This window comes from Molothrus aeneus, chromosome 20, assembly GCF_037042795.1.
Source record: "Molothrus aeneus isolate 106 chromosome 20, BPBGC_Maene_1.0, whole genome shotgun sequence".
Lineage (NCBI taxonomy): Eukaryota > Metazoa > Chordata > Aves > Passeriformes > Icteridae > Molothrus > Molothrus aeneus.
The window spans coordinates 3,275,710-3,291,324 of NC_089665.1; the positions used below are offsets into that span (position 1 = coordinate 3,275,710).

At 49.3% G+C, this 15,615-nt stretch overlaps 1 protein-coding gene across 1 annotated transcript; it reads left to right on the forward strand.

Annotated features, from left to right (window-relative positions):
• Positions 1 to 4,439: 4,439 nt before the first annotated feature.
• Positions 4,440 to 15,192, forward strand: MKS1 (MKS transition zone complex subunit 1). The gene is made up of 15 exons (XM_066563633.1): positions 4,440 to 4,547; positions 4,944 to 5,041; positions 5,206 to 5,334; positions 5,662 to 5,766; positions 6,471 to 6,579; positions 7,445 to 7,501; positions 8,419 to 8,461; positions 8,950 to 9,012; positions 10,057 to 10,127; positions 10,905 to 10,968; positions 12,436 to 12,543; positions 13,049 to 13,182; positions 13,869 to 13,951; positions 14,042 to 14,139; positions 14,588 to 15,192. The coding sequence occupies exons 2-15, from the start codon at positions 5,001 to 5,003 to the stop codon at positions 14,692 to 14,694; spliced, it is 1,212 nt and encodes a 403-aa protein (XP_066419730.1). The 5' UTR covers positions 4,440 to 4,547; positions 4,944 to 5,000; the 3' UTR covers positions 14,695 to 15,192.
• The last annotated feature ends 423 nt before the right edge of the window (positions 15,193 to 15,615 follow it).

The window sequence follows — 15,615 nt, forward strand, 5'->3', positions numbered from 1 at the left end:
TTTGTTATACAGGGATTTGACCATGGTTTGAAGATTAGTTAAATGATAGTGTAGAAAATGGTTTAAATTATTATTTATGTGAAAATTTAGACAATTATTTAGTGCTCAAACACTCTGCTACCTACTCCACTTGTCATAATTAAGCTATAGCTGGTTATATAGAAGGTGCTGACAGCGTGAGGGCTTGCTCTTGTGGTGAGAGGGCCCTGGAGACTCTGTGGTTGCCAGATGCATGGAAGAAACCACAGGACATCACTGAGGAGCAGGGCCCTCCATCCCACCACACCTCTGAGTCCCAGTGGGTGTGGCAGATGCGCAGCAGCCAAAGCTGGCCAAGCCAGAGCTCCCACCACCGTGCTCTTCCCAGCCCCACAGAAAACACCACCTCAGTCCCCTGCTGGGCTGCCCAGGCGACCCAAAGAGAAGGCAGAGGGAAGGGCTGGTGTTGCAGCACCACCTGGGTCTGTCAAGGCTGGACTGGGCGCGTCCCAGTGCTAAGCCAGCCCTGCTGAAGGAGCACTCAGCACTGCCACGGTCTGCAGTGCTCTCTGGAGGAGATGTTCTCCATGCCTGGGCTTTGCAGCACCTTGGATGAGATGATCCACATTGCTCCAGCACTGGCAGCTGCACAGGGTACACAGGTCTGCTGCAGAGGACTTCTGCATTGATCCCTTGGCTTTGAGTGAGGAGACCAGACCTTGCTCACCCTCAGGACTGTGCCTCCCTGCCCTGTCAGATGGGGAAATACAGGCACAGAATAGAGAGAGAGGGAGGAAAAAGAATATCACCAGTCTGTAGATCTTGTGTTGGTCCTGCCACACAGCATGTCCAGATCTGGGGCTGAGAGACAAAGAAGAGACACAGAAGGAGAGGAAGGTGCGAGACAGAGTGGGGAGGGGAAGGAGAGGAGATCCACTTCCTTTTATAATTCACCTGTGTGCCTGCCTCTTATGCAAACTAGATTTTCCACCTGTTTCGTTGGTGCATGCACAGCCTTTCTCCAGGTAGTGACTTGGGGTGGGGACTGAGCATGACTCTCAAGGCAGAGCAGGAAGTTGGCTCAGAACAGCGCTGCCCCACCTCTGCAGGATCCTCACTTTCCATCAGAACTTTCCTGTTTTAACAGTCCGAATATCTGAGGTGAAACATGTTCAGGCCTGGTTGTCCACAGTCCACATTGCTTAGGATTGCATCCAGAGGGTTCTGGAATATCTCCAGTGAGGGACACTCCACATCCTCTTCTGAGCAACCTGTTCAGTGCTTGGTGGTTCACACAGTAAAGTTCTGCCTCATTTGTAGGTGTAACTTCATGTGCATTGACTTCTGCCCATTGCCTGTTTGCTTATTGCTCAGCACCACTGAACAGAGGCAGACTCCATTCATCCTCTTTCCTTATCAAGAAAAACTTGCTTAAGATTTATTATTTCCTCCTCACTGTTTTTTGGGTTCAGTTTTTTTTGTGTGTGGGTTTTTTTGTTGTTGTTGTTGTTTGCTTGGTTTGTTGTTGTTGTTGTTTTGGTTTTGTGTGTGTTTTTTTTAATATAGTGGCTGTTTTCCAATGCCATTTGCAGACAGAATTGTGATAAATTCCTGTTGTCAACACACAGATTTCAATGGAAGAGTTTATTTCACAGCAGTAAAGTAACTGAATCCAAACAGAAAGGAAGGGTAAAACCCCCAGAAGCTACCACTACTGCAGCTAAAAGTATGAGAGGTGCCCTCATGCATTTTTGTTTCTCATGACAAATAGCTTTGAAATAAACTAATCCCAAAAGCTTTTAAAATTTTTATAGAGGGGGAAAGGGCTTCTTCTGACACCATTTCTTTATGTTTGCAAGTCAGACTAATTAAAGGCTACTCACAGAAGGGATGATTTCTTAAGGGACAAAAGGATGCAAACAGCAAGGAAAACATGAATGGGATATGGGATTCCAGTGGGACAGGAATATTTGAGACTGGGAAATACAAACATGTATATTCCTGATCCATGAAGCTTCAACACAAAGCCAAAAAGGTGTATAGATTTTATTACTAATGTCTTTTTGACAGATATTGTGTTTACCTGTCTGATATTAAGTAGTATTCATTTTATACACCTGGTGCACATGGATAACTTTTTATGCCTCAGCGTGCTTGGTGGAAATCACTCTGCACCCTGCAGAGAAGAAACAATGCCTTCTTTCTCAAAACAGACTGTGTCTGTGTTTAGAGAGCTCCTAAAATTGGGAACAGCATGAGGGTACTTTGGTGCCCATGAAGATCCAGGGACAGACTAGGAAGGAGGTCAGAAATACCCCAGAGAGCGGCAGGTTCAGGTGGCTCCTTACACACAGGTGTGGGCCTGGAGCTTGGATTGCTGAGGTCCCTCAGCATTTCCATGGGGCTGTTGGTTTGGGGGGCTTTGTCCTGGGGCCTCCTGTGGAGGGATGTGGTGGATCCCCCTTCACAGACAGGCTGTGTGTCCCTCACATGGAGAGATACAGGAGACCCTTCTCTGGAGGCCCTGGGACCCCCTGAGGGGCTGTGGGGACCCTCACACAGAAGGACATGGAGATGTCCCTATGGGGGTCGTGAGGACCCTCAAACAGAGGCTGTGGGGAATCACCCAGGGGCCGGGAGCCCTCACACAGAGGGGTGTGTGGGACCCTCCCTCACAGGGAAGGGTGGGTGGGACCCTCCATTACCCAGAGTGATGTGTGGGACCCTCCCTCAGACAGAGGCTGGGGAATTGCTCCCAGGGGCCGGGACCCTCACACGGAGGGGTGTGTGGGACTTTCCATTACCCAGAGTGGTGTGTGGGACCACCCCTCACAGGGAAGGTTGTGCGGGACCACCTCTCACACACAGTGTGGTGTGTGGGACCCCCCTCACATGAAGAGGCATGTGGGACCCTCCCTCTCACGGAGGGGTGTGTGGAACCCTCCCTCACCTGCAGGGGTGTGTGGGACCCCCTTCGCACAGAAGGGTGTGTGGGATCCTCCTTTACACGGAGGTTGTGGGGAATCACCCCAGGGGCCGGCAGCCCTCACACAGAGTGATGTGTGCGACCCTCCCTCACATAGGAGCGTTTGTAGGACCCCTCCTCACACAGAGTGATGTGTACGACCCTCCCTCACACAGACGATCTCATCACGCGCAGCTTTGCGGGCTCCGTGCGCGGAGCGGGCCCGGCTGTGCGGGAGGCTCCGGCCGCGCGGGGGCGCTGCCCGCCCGTGCACGCCGGTTTCCCGGAGCGCGGCCATGGCGGGCGCGGCGCGGAGCGGGGGTAGCGCCGTGTACCGCTCCCGGGACCCCATCCGCAACCTGCGCCTACGGTGAGCGCCTGCCCGGCCCCGGCCCGGCTCCGCCGGCCCGCACAACCCTGACGCTCCGCTCCTTCCCCGCAGGGTCCGTATCCAGCGGGTCGCGCCGGCCGGGCCTCTCCTGCCGCGGGTGCCGCCGCTCGCCGGCCCCGAGCGGCCGGGCCGGGCCGACCGCGCCGCCGATGCGGGAGCGGTGCCGCTGCGGGTTACCGCGGGCTCTCGCGCAGGCGCCCAGCGACCCCCGGAGGACGAGGAGGAGGAGGTCGAGGTGGGGTGGCAGGAGAAGCTCTTCAGCCAGGTGGGTGCACGGAGAGAGGGGCGGGAGGGACTTCGCGGAATGGGTCAGATCGGAGGGGATCACGGGGATATCCAGTCTGACTCCCCTGCTCAGGCAGGGACCCCAGAGCACGCTGCTCAGGCTTGTGTCCTGAACTGTGGCTTTGAAATACCTCTAGTGAGGAAGATTCCACGCCCTCTCTGGGCAGCCTGGTCAGAGCTTGGTAACGGCACAGGGAAGAAGTTCTTCCTTGTGTTAAGGTGGAACTTTCTGGGCATCAGTTCCTGCCCGTTCCACTTGTCCTATTTCTGGTCCCCAAGGAGCAGAGCCTCATCCATGCTCTGTCCCCTCCTTGCAGACACTGACAGACAGGGATGAGGTACCCTCTCAATGTCTCTTCTCGAGGCTGAACAGCCCCAGCTCCCTCAGCTTTTCATTGTAAGAAAGCTGTTCATGATGAACTTTGTCACCCTCTCCTGAACCTGCTCCAGGAGCTCTATGTGTCTCCTGTCCTGTCCAGAACTAACCAGGCTTGGGGGAGCTTCCTGACACCCCTTTTTGTGCACCTCACTGTGGGGTTCCTTGTTTCAGGGCGAGCTACAGTGCCCAAAGCTTTCCAGGTGGGCATCAGTGGTGCTGCTGGCTGCCACATGCCTGAGCAGTGTTGGAGCTGCTCTGGAGCTTGGTTATTTGCTGGTATTCCCAAAGTGTCTTGTCTCTGGTGTGGCTTTGGAAAAAAGCTGAAAAACGTTTGTGGCTTTTCCAAAGCTGTTGAAAGGCAGCTGTTTGTGCTTTACCTGTGGTGCTGTCAGTTTGAGGTGGATCTGTACCTGAATGAGTCAGCCTGCCAGACTCCCCTGGACTGGCAGTACCATGAGGAGATCCGGAAACTGGAGAAGGCTGGAGGTCGGAAGAACAGTCGCATCTTCACCTACACCGACCATGACCGATTCACCAACCTAGAGGAGGTACCAGCTCTTAGTTACTCTGTGTCTGTCACAACTTCCAGTCCTACTGCAGAGGGAGCATTTCTTGGTTCTCAGCTGGGCAGATACCCTGAGTGCAGGAAAACACACTGCTGCAAAGCAATTTCCCCTGGTGCCCCAGACCTGGGGTGGGATGCCCTTGGTTCAGAGTGATGGTCAGGACAGCCAGAGGGATTTGGCTCTGTAGGAGCACTGCTCTATAGGAAGCTTCCTGGGTGGAGTGAGCTGTATTTTGTCACCAGAAAAGTGAAGGAATTCTGCAGTCATTTAGCAAGTTGTCCTTGCACATGGTTGTGTGCATATCTGTTCCCTCCTCTAAGAGGAGAGCTGTGTTTGGGAAAGATATCCAGTTAAGCTAGTTCCTGTCTGTTGTTCCAGCTCTGCCAGAAGGTAACTGACTTGGATCACGAAGAGCCATCGTATCTGGTCGAGAGGATGGCCAATGTGAGGAGGAGAAGACAGGACCGTAGGCCTGTGTGAGTTCAAACTTGGGCTTGGAGCTTGTTCATGCAGGTTTCATTGTGCCTGGTCTGTGGGTGCTGGTGGCTTGTGCTGTATCACACATGTAATCCAGCTCTGTGACTCCTCATCATGGTGGGTTTGAGGTGAGCTGTGACTGGTGCTGTTCTCATGTTGACAGAGAAGCAAGTTCTCTGAAGTCAAAAATCATCACCTGGGAGCCTTCAGAAGAGTTTATAAAGAACAATCATGTTATTAACACACCTGTCCAGACCATGTACATCATGGGGGATTTGGGACCTTATGGGAAGTAAGTAAAATCCTGAAGTGATCATAATTTTCCAAAAGAAAATCCATTCCAAATCTTTCCTCCTTACTCAAAACTCCTGTTTCTTTCATTAGTTAAGGGGGGAGAATTCCAAGAGCTCAGTAATGTGGGCTGCAATTTCTTTCTTCCTTTTTCTTCAGTTGGGAGGTAGCTGAGTGTGTGCATCCAAAATGCTTCTAAACCAATGTAGGAAAGTGTGTATGTGTTCCCTTCTGTACCCCCAAGTTCCTTTACCAGCTCTGGTGTTCCAGAGCAAGAGAGTGTCCGTGTTCTCTGTTCAGACTGTGTTTTCCTGGTGTCCTCCTTCAGGCTTGGTCAGAGGGAGTACGAAAATGTGCTTTGCACAATCAAGGTGGATGGCAATGGGGTGATCACAGTGAAGCCTGACTTCACTGGCACCAAAGGAGCTTACCGGTGAGTGGAGCAGGGCTGGGACCTCTCCTGGGACTGGGGGCTGAAATGGCTGTTTCCTGCTCACCCTTTGGGCAGGGGATCAGCACTTAAATTGAGAAATATTTCATTTATTTCAGAGATTTCTAGAGAAATATTATTGTGTGCTTACGCTCAGTATCACTGTGTGTGTGCTGTGTGGGGCTTTGGGGCAAATCTCTGGGGATGCAGGTTATCATGGAATGGTTTGGGTTGGATGGGACCTTAAAGCCTATCTCATTCCACCCCCTGCCATGGGCAGGGACACTTTCCCCTAGCCCAGGCTGCTCCAAGCCCTGTCCAACCTGGCCTTGGGCACTTGCAGAGATGGGGCAGCCACAGCTGCTCTGGGCAACCTGTGCCAGGGCCTGCCCATCCTCAGAGGGAAGAATTTCTTCCTAATACCCATCTAACCCTGCCCTCTGTCAGTTTAAAGCCATTCCCCCTTGTTCTATCACTATATCCCTTGTAAAATTACGTTATGCATGTGGTGGATGCAAGCAAGTCTTCCATTTTGAGGGAATGATGCTGGCAGGTACCTGGGAGTGAGGAGAGGGCTGTGAGTGCCCTTGTGTCACTGCACAGGCTGGGTAGAGGGGACACTGCTGGCTCAGGAGGGCCCCATTGATCCCTGTGCCTATTCTCTGCATAATGGGGGAGTTTTTCCCATGTGTTCTGGGGCTCTGCAGGATCGAGCTGGGTGGAGAGAAGCGAGAGGTGTGGGAATACACCATTGAGAATGCATCTGCCCAGGTGCAGCCAGAGGAGGAGGAGCGTGAGCGGCGTGTGTTCAGAGAAGTAAGTACTGGCCATAGAGCATATTCACTAATTCTGAGTAACAGAGGCAGCTCAGATCATCACGGAGATGGAACTGCTGGTGCTCTGCATACCTGAAGGGACAAAATGTCACTGCCCTGAGCCTCATCATGCTCAGGGATCTGAGGACTACAGCAAATACTCTCTGCTTCATCCCTTAAAGAGACCTTGTCTGTAGTTGTCCTGCCTCTGGCTGCAGTGCTTTAAGGAGTGAGAACTGATGCAAGACCCCACCCAACTCCATGCCTTCCTAGTGTCACCTTCCAGTGTTTTTCCTTCCCTTTCGAGCAGTGGGCAAACCCTTTCCTTAATCTTCCTCTTGCTGCCTGTATATTTATTAAATGATGTCTTGTTACCTGTAATGTCCCAGGATATTGGGATGCCATTTCACATCTCGATTTTTCTGAATTGCCTTTTTGTCTCCTGACAGTTTATGAAAGTACTTTTTGGTTTAGATTTTTACTTGTGCATTTCCTTACTGGTTTTGTGGTCACCAAGGAAATAATGATTTCACTACACTGATCTCTGCCTGGCCATTTCCTTGGAATAGTTTGTACCTGTGTTTTTCAGATATCATTTAAGATCTGATTCTTCAGAGCTTCTTTTCCCTTAAAACTGACCTAGGAGAACCAAAGCTGAAGTTCTGTGCAGTGTTAGCAGTTATGCATCAGTGTTCTATTAGATACTTATATTCTCCATATTTGTTGTAACAACCCCGCATATGCTAAGCCTGGTAATGACTTGAGTTTAAATTATACACAGTTTAAGTTTTGCAGTACATAACAGCAGATATAATCAAAGTGCCACTCTTTTTTGTTGTTGTTGTTGTTGTTGTGTGTGTTCCCAGCTGTACGGGCGGCACAGGGATTACCTCAGTGGGCTCGTGGGCTCAGACTTTGAAATGGTGAGTTCCAGAGGCACTGGCAGGGACTGGAGCTCTGTGTCTTTGGGGGTCTGGTGACCTGGCTCACGCAGTTTGCACTTGCAGCACAGTCTCCAAAGACTGTTTTGCTCTGGAGGGGGGTTGGCAGCTTTTACCTTGTGGCTTCAAGCAGAAAACTGGGTCAGAAGGGACAAGTGGCAGAGGATTTGGGGTCTGCAGAGATCCATCCTGCCCGTTCAGGGCCTGCTGAACACTGCGGTCTCTGTGAGGCTGTGCAGTGCCTCAAGGCCTGTGATTCTAGTACTTTGAGAAGGAAGGAGGGTTTGTGCCTTCAGGGACAGTGGTTGCTGTTAACTTCTTCAGTATTAAACAGCTCTATGTGCCACTTTGTGGAAATAAACAGCCCCTCAGACTCTGACTCATGCAGTTTCCATTCTCACTGAATTATCTAAACTGCAATCTTTTTTTTTGCTCAAATATTGTTTGACAATACAATGAATACAAATCAGTGAAATACAATGCAAAACAGTGAAAGATGTGCTTTCCAGTACTTCGATAGAGTGTCTCAGTGCTTCCCCCTGCTCCCTCACCTTGGTCAAATGCAGGAACATGACAGAAGCAGGACTGTGATTTCTGCAAGTGACTTCTCACTGTGTGTTATATCAATCTTGGCATCTATAAGAGACCTGTTTACAGAACAGTAAATTCCTGCAGGCTGGGCTTTGGGGGGTTTGGTCTCTTTAGAGCCTCTTTCCAGAGGGACTGTTCACTTCTGGAAGGGATAGGACAAATCATGCCTCCTCCCTGGCCAGAGCAGTAAATCATTCATGTCCAAAAACCTGTGAAATACCTGTGTGAGATGCTGTTGGGAAGGAATTGTTGAGGTTTCACCAGTGGTTGGTGAGCTCTTTATCTTTTTTATCTGCTAATTTTTCCAGCCTCTTCCTGGTACTTTGAGACTTGTCGTGAATGGAGAAATAGGTGAGTTCTTATTCTAAACAGAGCCAGTGTGGGTGTGCTGGGATGGCTGAGGGTATGATCCAAGGATTTTTGAGTCCCTAGATTCAAGAGGCCCTAGAATCCTTTACTTCCTCCTTCTCCTCCCTGTTTCCTGTAGACCAATCCCTTGAGAGGCATTTACAAGTTGAAGGTTACAAATGCTGTAGCTGTTCTAAGAAAGCATAGATCTGAAAAAAGGAGAGCAGATTGCTATAATATCTATTAATTTCCCAAAGAAACCAATTAAATGTGTGAACTCCCTCATCTGGTTAGTGAAACAGAGACAGGGCTAGTCTGGAGGAGGAATCTTCTCTGTGGGTTATCTCCTGTTACTTTGAAGGCTTTTCCTAGCTTTCAGCAGTAACTGATTTTCCTTGAGGTTATTGGTGGTGGCTCTCCCAAAAATCTACAGTGAATGCTGGAAGAATTTGTATGGAATCAAACAGCTGAAGTTCATTCTCTCTCCTCAGTTTCAGCCCAAGGCTATGAGTATGACAACCTTTATGTGCATTTCTTCCTGGAGCTGCCTGACCGTGAGTATTCACATTCCCAGCCACATCACAGCAGCTGAAGAGGTGAAACAGGCTTTGGCTGGTTCATCAGACAAGCTCTGCTGGGAGTCAGCAAAAATGAATGTTGAGGCTGGGATCTAGTCAGAGGCCTTCAGAGCTAAAATGGCAGAACTCAGCTCAGGCTGGGAGGTAGAGGTGGTGGTGACCAGTCTGTCCAAACTTTATTCTTTATCTTGCAGGGAGCAGCCTCCCTGTGCTCCCCACCACAGTGACCTTGTCTGATTTCAGTGCTTGCCATCATTCTTTGTGCTGATATTAACATATTAAATTTTGATGGATAAATAAGGTTCCCAGTACTTTCATGCATATCCTGCTGCATGTTTAATTCTCCTAAAGCTATGGCTCTGCCTCCCCTCTCTGGATATATCTGTCAAGATACCACTTCTGCTACTCAGTACATTTAGATAAGGCTCTGCTTTTCTCTTGACCTGAATTGGTTCATGGACAGTTCAGGGTGTTCTAAAGAGCAGTGCCTGCAACAGGACAGGGAAAAGTCATTTGAGGAACAGCTGAGAGAGCCTGGGGAAGAGGAGGCTTAGGGGGGGACCTTCTCACTCTCTACAGCTCCCTGATAGGAGGGTGGAGCCAGGTAAGGGTCAGGCTTTGCTCCCAGACAAGTAACAGGACAAGAGGAAACAGCCTCAAGTTGCACCAGGGGAGGTTCAGGTTGCACATGAGGAAGAATTTCTCTGTGGAAAGGGTGTTCAGGCATTGGAAGGAGCTGCCCAGGGCAGTGGTGGAGTTCCATCCCTGGAGGTGTCCAAGGAATGGCTGGATGTGGTACTCAATGCTCTGGCCTGGTAGACAAGGTGGGGATCAGTCACAGGTTAGATTTGATCATATTGGAGGGCTTTTCCAACCTTACTGATTCTGTGATTCTGTGAATGTCAGGGTGGGTGATGTTACTTTTTACCCCAGGCATCAGTCATCACATTCCCCTTTGAGCTGCTCTGCTTTGTGAGTTTGGCCTCACCCCAAGCCTTCATCTTCTCCTGTCCCCTGCAGAGTGGTCAAGCTCCCCGTTCCAGCAGCTCTCAGGAGTGACACAGACCTGTGCCACCAAGGCAGTGGGCTGGGTAAGGACACTTTCAGACCTGCAGAGCAATTTGAACAGGCAGTTTCTGGAGTGGAACATGTGTAACAAACTACAGATATATTCAGCAAATGTTCTGAGTTGGGGGCTCCTTTCAAAACCAGAGCATGTTTGGGATTGGATTCTCTTTATTCTAATTATGCTTGTCATTTTTTCAAGGATCCAAATTTCTTTCACTGTCTCCAAATAAAACTGAATCAAATAAAACTACTCCCAAACATTTTCTGGAATCTCACTTTTTTATTCATTCTTGCTGACTGATTGCCTTTGGAGCTTTGATTTTTATGTTCTCCAATGCTCTGAGTTAACCAAGCATTGCTCCATCTTGCCTGGGGCAGGAATGTGCAGAGACTCTACGTTGATTTTTAATTTTATCAGCTTTTTAATTATTTTATATGTTTTCATATTACAAAAATAGTTATCCTACAGCATTTTAGTAATACCATTGTTGGAGTTACTCTGCTTGGCTTGGTTCCTGTGAAGTTTGAGGCTGCCCTGTAGTTATGCAATTGACTGAGTTTTCATTTGAGGTGTGTCACTCCCCTTTTCCATTATTTTCAACATCCTATTCCATTGACATGGCACTAAGGAATGTATGCAGGTCCATCCTGCAGTCCCATGTTTGTTAGTGGGATGTAATTTTTTTGGGCAGCATCACCTGCCTTCTACCATTAGTTCCTTTCTCCCAGCTCTCTATGCCCTCTGCAGTGCTGGTGATGAATTCTCCAGGAATCTGATCTCCACCCTGTTCTTTTTCTAGGATAATGTGGCATACTTCTGCTACCCCTTCACTGTGGACATGTTTTACACCCAAGAAGATGAAGGTGTGTTTCCTTGTTACTCTGAAAGCCTTTGGTCCCACTGTAGCTGTCATGCTGTCTGTCCTGTTGGAGATGAAAGGATAGAGGGAAATGTTTCTGGTTCAACAAAGGTTCACCCTGTCACCACCCAGCCCCTGGACATATCCTGTGTTTGCCCAGGAATCCATTAGCATTTTTATGGATTCATTGATGTTGCCTTGTTTCTAGGCTGTAGGCAGTTTCATCCAGTTGGAAAACTGCTTGGCTCTTGGCTTGTCTCTTTAAACCTGGAGTGCAGGGCTGTGTTGCTGTGCCTGCACAGAGCCCTGGGATGCTGCAGCTGGAGAACCAGGCAGCTTTTTTATACACAGCTAAAACTCTGTGCTGAGTCTTACATTTGTAGACGTGCTCAGTGACCTGTATAATCCCTAGATAGTTCATGTCACTTTGAAACTTCAGCTCTATTTTAAGCTGAGCTTCTGCCTGTTCCTGCTACTTCTTCACCAATCCTATTGCTCTGTGGATGCAATTGCTGGGGACAGCACTGTGGCATGCCTTGCCACTTGAATCCAATGTACACTTTGGATCTGGGTATTCAACCAACACTAATGAATTTTCAGACTAGAAGAAACAAAATGAGTTTGTTTCACTGTGGAAAAAATAAATGCTTGGAGAGATGTAGGAGAATCCAAGTTAATATTCCCCCAATAACACTGGGAAAGGTCAGAGATAAACAGGTTCTGCTGTTTGACTTCAGATCATTCACAAAAGATTGTCTTGACTGCTCAAAGATAATTGACAGCCCAGTCTGGACTTGCTCTTAAAGAATTTTCCCTAATTTTTATCTTCAATAATTCTGTTTTCAGCCTCAAATCTGAGGGTTCAGCTTTTACAGGGGAAACTAATCAACCATAAATCTTTGTTAGTGATTGTAGAAGAAATACAGAAAGGACTGTGGTGGAAGGGTGCTGGAGTGTGTTCAGAGAGGGAGCAGAACTGGAGGAAGGGTCTGGAGCACAAGGAATAGCTGAGGGAGCTGGGCAGACTCAGCCTGGAGAAAAGGAGGCTTGGGGAGGACCTTTTCACTCTCTACAATCCCCTGACAGGAGGGTAGAGCTACCTGGGGATTGGGCTCTACTCCCAGAGAGCAAGGGGCAGGACAAGAGGAAACCTCAGGCTGCTGCAGGGGAGGTTCAGGCTGGACACCAGGAGGGATTTCTTCCTGTGATGGGTGTCAGGTTGCCCAGGGAGGTGATGGAGTCCCCATCTCTGGAGGTATCCAAGGAAGAACTGGAGGTGGCACTCAGTGCTCTAGTCTGAGTGACAAGGTGGGGATTGGTCACAGGTTAAACTCAAAGACTTTGGAGATCTTTTTCAAGCTAAATGATTCTCTGATTCTTTGGCTTCCTACTAGTGGAGTTGGGCATTTAGCATTCTTTTTCTCACTGATAGTCTCCTTCCCAAAGCTGTGACCTGCTCCCCATCTTGCAGACAGTCTCCCTCAGTGGCCTGTTCTCTACTTTGAGGTCCTATCCCTGGATTTCTGGCAGAGGTATCGTGTGGAAGGATATGGGTCCTTGGTGCTGCCAACATCTCCAGGTAAAGCATCCTTGGGACAATTGTGTTAATTGTCTGGGAGAATGAGTTGAGTGGTTCCTCTTGGGCAGTGATTCAGGCAGTCCCAGGGACTTGGTGTACTCAAGGGAGCAGTCAGCTGTCTGGGGTGCAGCAAAGAAGAATGTGAGGCACATCTGGAGCTCCTGCCCTTGATCCTTTGATACTGCCATCACAACCTGTGGTGTGACAAAGCTCTGGGTGATGCTGTGCATCCACCTGTACAATGGCAGTAACCCTGTGTCCCACATGGGATCTGGAGTGACCCCTGTGTGTTATGGGGAGATGCTGCTGTTGGGCAGAGGGTACTTTCAGCACTGGCTGTGTGACTAGAATGGGCTGACTCAATGGGAACATGCTTCTAGAACATTTCTGATACTGTGCAGTGTTTCCATTTCTGGTCAGCAGGTATTCACCTGCCTTTGCTGTCCTCTGTGACTGAATACATCACAGGTCACAGCAGCTAAGGTGTCCTCTTGTCCTGGGCCAGGTGTCCACACGCTCACCATCCCTACCTGGCGTCCCGTGGGTCTGGGACCCGTTGCTGAAATGAGGAGGTTTTTCATTGGGGGATCTCCTGAGCTGGAGGATTTAACCTACATCCGGATACCATCGACCTTCAAGGTGGGCTCAGCTGCAGAGTAGCCTCTTGCCAGGATGTGGTGCATTTTGTTCTTGTGTTCAGGTGTCCCATGGTCAGCCTGGACCAGATTTGAACAAGGATGAGCTGCTGGTCTTGTCCCTCTCACTAAAGAAATGTCTCCTCTGTGAGTCTTGTAATCCTGAACAGAGGAATGAGCAAACACTGAGGCAGAGCTGTGCCTTCTGAGGGGTGAGCAGCTTAGAGAAGTAGGGGAGCATGGGCCAAAGCCTTTTCTTGCCTCTGCCTATACAGTGTTTGTCAGGTCAGCATTTGGTACCAGCTGTAGACTGCTCCTGGGTTTCTGTGAGGAATTTGGGCTGTATTATGCCTGGAACAGCTTCCTGAAGCAAGAAGCTGATGGGTGTGAGGCAGGTAGAAACTTCATGTTCTTCAGTAAGCTGCAGAGGTGGCTGCTGGTGTAATGAGCAGGGTGATGTTAGTGGCAGCTGTGTGTGGGAACAAGCCCTGAAGCAGTTGTTGAAACCCTGCCCCAGCACTGCATTGTCAGCTTGCAAGTGTTTAGGTCCTGTCCTTAACACAGCCTGGAACTATGTGCCCTTCTTTCCAGCCTTGCAGGGAAGGGAGTACTGTGCCCACAGGAGTTTGTGCTCTGGTGGAACATGTTTGTTTTCACTGTGGGTTGCTCTAACCTGTGCCATCCCTGCAGGGAAAGCGCTTGAGCCGCTTTGGTTTCCGGACAGAGACCACAGGGAGCGTCACCTTCCGACTCTGTTGCCTGCAGCAGTCCAGGTGAGTGCAGCAAAGGGAGTGTGAGCTCCATCAGCTCCATCTCCTGTGCTGCTTTTGGCAGCCCTGACATGCTGGTGTGCTTCTGTGCAGAGCCTTTCTGGAGAACAGTGCCCTGAGACAGCGCATGCAGAGTGTGCTGGACCGACTGGGAGGCTTCAGCCAGCAGAGCTCTGTCTACAATGTTTTGGGTAGGGCCTTCAGTGTCATTCTGTCTTGGTGAGCTTTGGCTCCCTTTTTACAGAGTGGGCAGGATATTTCAGGATAATCCATTACTGTGGGAGTGGTTCCCCACCCTGTGATCTCTCAAAGTCCATGGCAGAGGTTAAATGTTTTGCTCTGAGCTGGAAAATTTAGGAGGCATCAGCTCTGAGCAGGCAGGAGGGATAATCACTGTGTGAGGGCACAGCCTGGACTGGGCAGAGCTGGTGGCACTAAGGCACCGGCTCTCTCTGATTCCATTGTGGACAGAAATCAGAGAGCAGCAGGTGGAGCAGCACAGGTGCTTTGGAGGTGTAACCTATTCATAGAAAGTAGGATCCTGCCCCAGGAGAGATGATGTTCACTGAAAAGACACATCCCTCCCCTTCCCTGAGGCTGTCTCATGCATTCTGGCCTGCTGTCACCTCTGTGTTGCAGAGGCTTTCCAGCGGGCACGGCGCCGGATGCAGGAAGCGCGGGAGAGCCTTCCCCAGGACCTCATCAGCACTTCTGCCTCTGCTCTGCCCCAGCCACTGGAGCCATGAGCCTCACCTCTGCTGCTGCTTGGAGCACTTGGCATCCTCCCTCCAACACAAGCTCCCCCCCCTCAGCAGGAGTCCCAGTGCTGGTGCCTGGAAGCTTCAGAAGCCCTTCCTTTGTTACTTTCCTTGGATGGGGGAGAGAGCTTGTAACACCTCCAGACCCAGAATTTGCATTTCCATAGGTATCTGTGGAAGGAGCCCTGTTTTTCAAGGCCCTTTGTTACAAGGCTCTAACATACAGCCAGTTTTTCTCATTTCTTCTGAAATACTGGCATGGAACCTGTGAACCCTGTAACACCTTTTCAGGGATTGAAAAGGAAAAAATGAGAGAAATTGTAAATTTAGTTTTCTTCTTAGAGAAGAGGGTGATGTTGAAGGCCAAGGCATGGATGCTTTTTGAGATTAATGGAATGAGTAGATGACTTCCTGAGAAATGCTGATAATTGTTGTTAGCTGTTTTGTACAGGACAATCAATAGTAAAATTAATCCATCCACCTCTACCTTAAGACTGATTCATTCCTAGAGAGAGAGCTCTCTGCCACATGTAATACATGAAATTAAGGCAAAAGTAGATGGAGAACTGGACAAAAGGATTACATTCTGCATTTTCTTGTGTGCTCATAAGGTCTGGCTTTGCAGTGGTGAGCAGGAAGTTTCTTTGTTCAGGAACACAATTGAAAACACACCTTCTCCTTAGTTCACCACAGAGCTTTGGGGGTTGGAAGGTTTGCAGACAGTGAGAGCAGTTGATAACATTTGCACAGCAGCTGAACTTTGAACTGTTCAAGCTGTTCATTTGAGGTTTGATATTTGTTGGTGGTTCGTTGTTGCATCTCTGATTGCAGAACACAGTGGTGCTTCCTGGGAAAGCTTGTGTTTACCCACTCTTTACCAGTTTCTTCTGTTATTTTCTCTTTTTCTTT

Excerpts from the sequence above, each read along its gene's own strand:
- MKS1 (XM_066563633.1), top strand. The coding sequence starts at position 5,001 with ATGGCCAATGTGAGGAGGAGAAGACAGGACCGTAGGCCTGT. Across the intron at positions 6,580-7,444 it reads AGCGGCGTGTGTTCAGAGAA|CTGTACGGGCGGCACAGGGA; the intron begins GTAAGTACTGGC and ends GTGTGTTCCCAG. Across the intron at positions 10,969-12,435 it reads TTACACCCAAGAAGATGAAG|ACAGTCTCCCTCAGTGGCCT; the intron begins GTGTGTTTCCTT and ends CCCATCTTGCAG.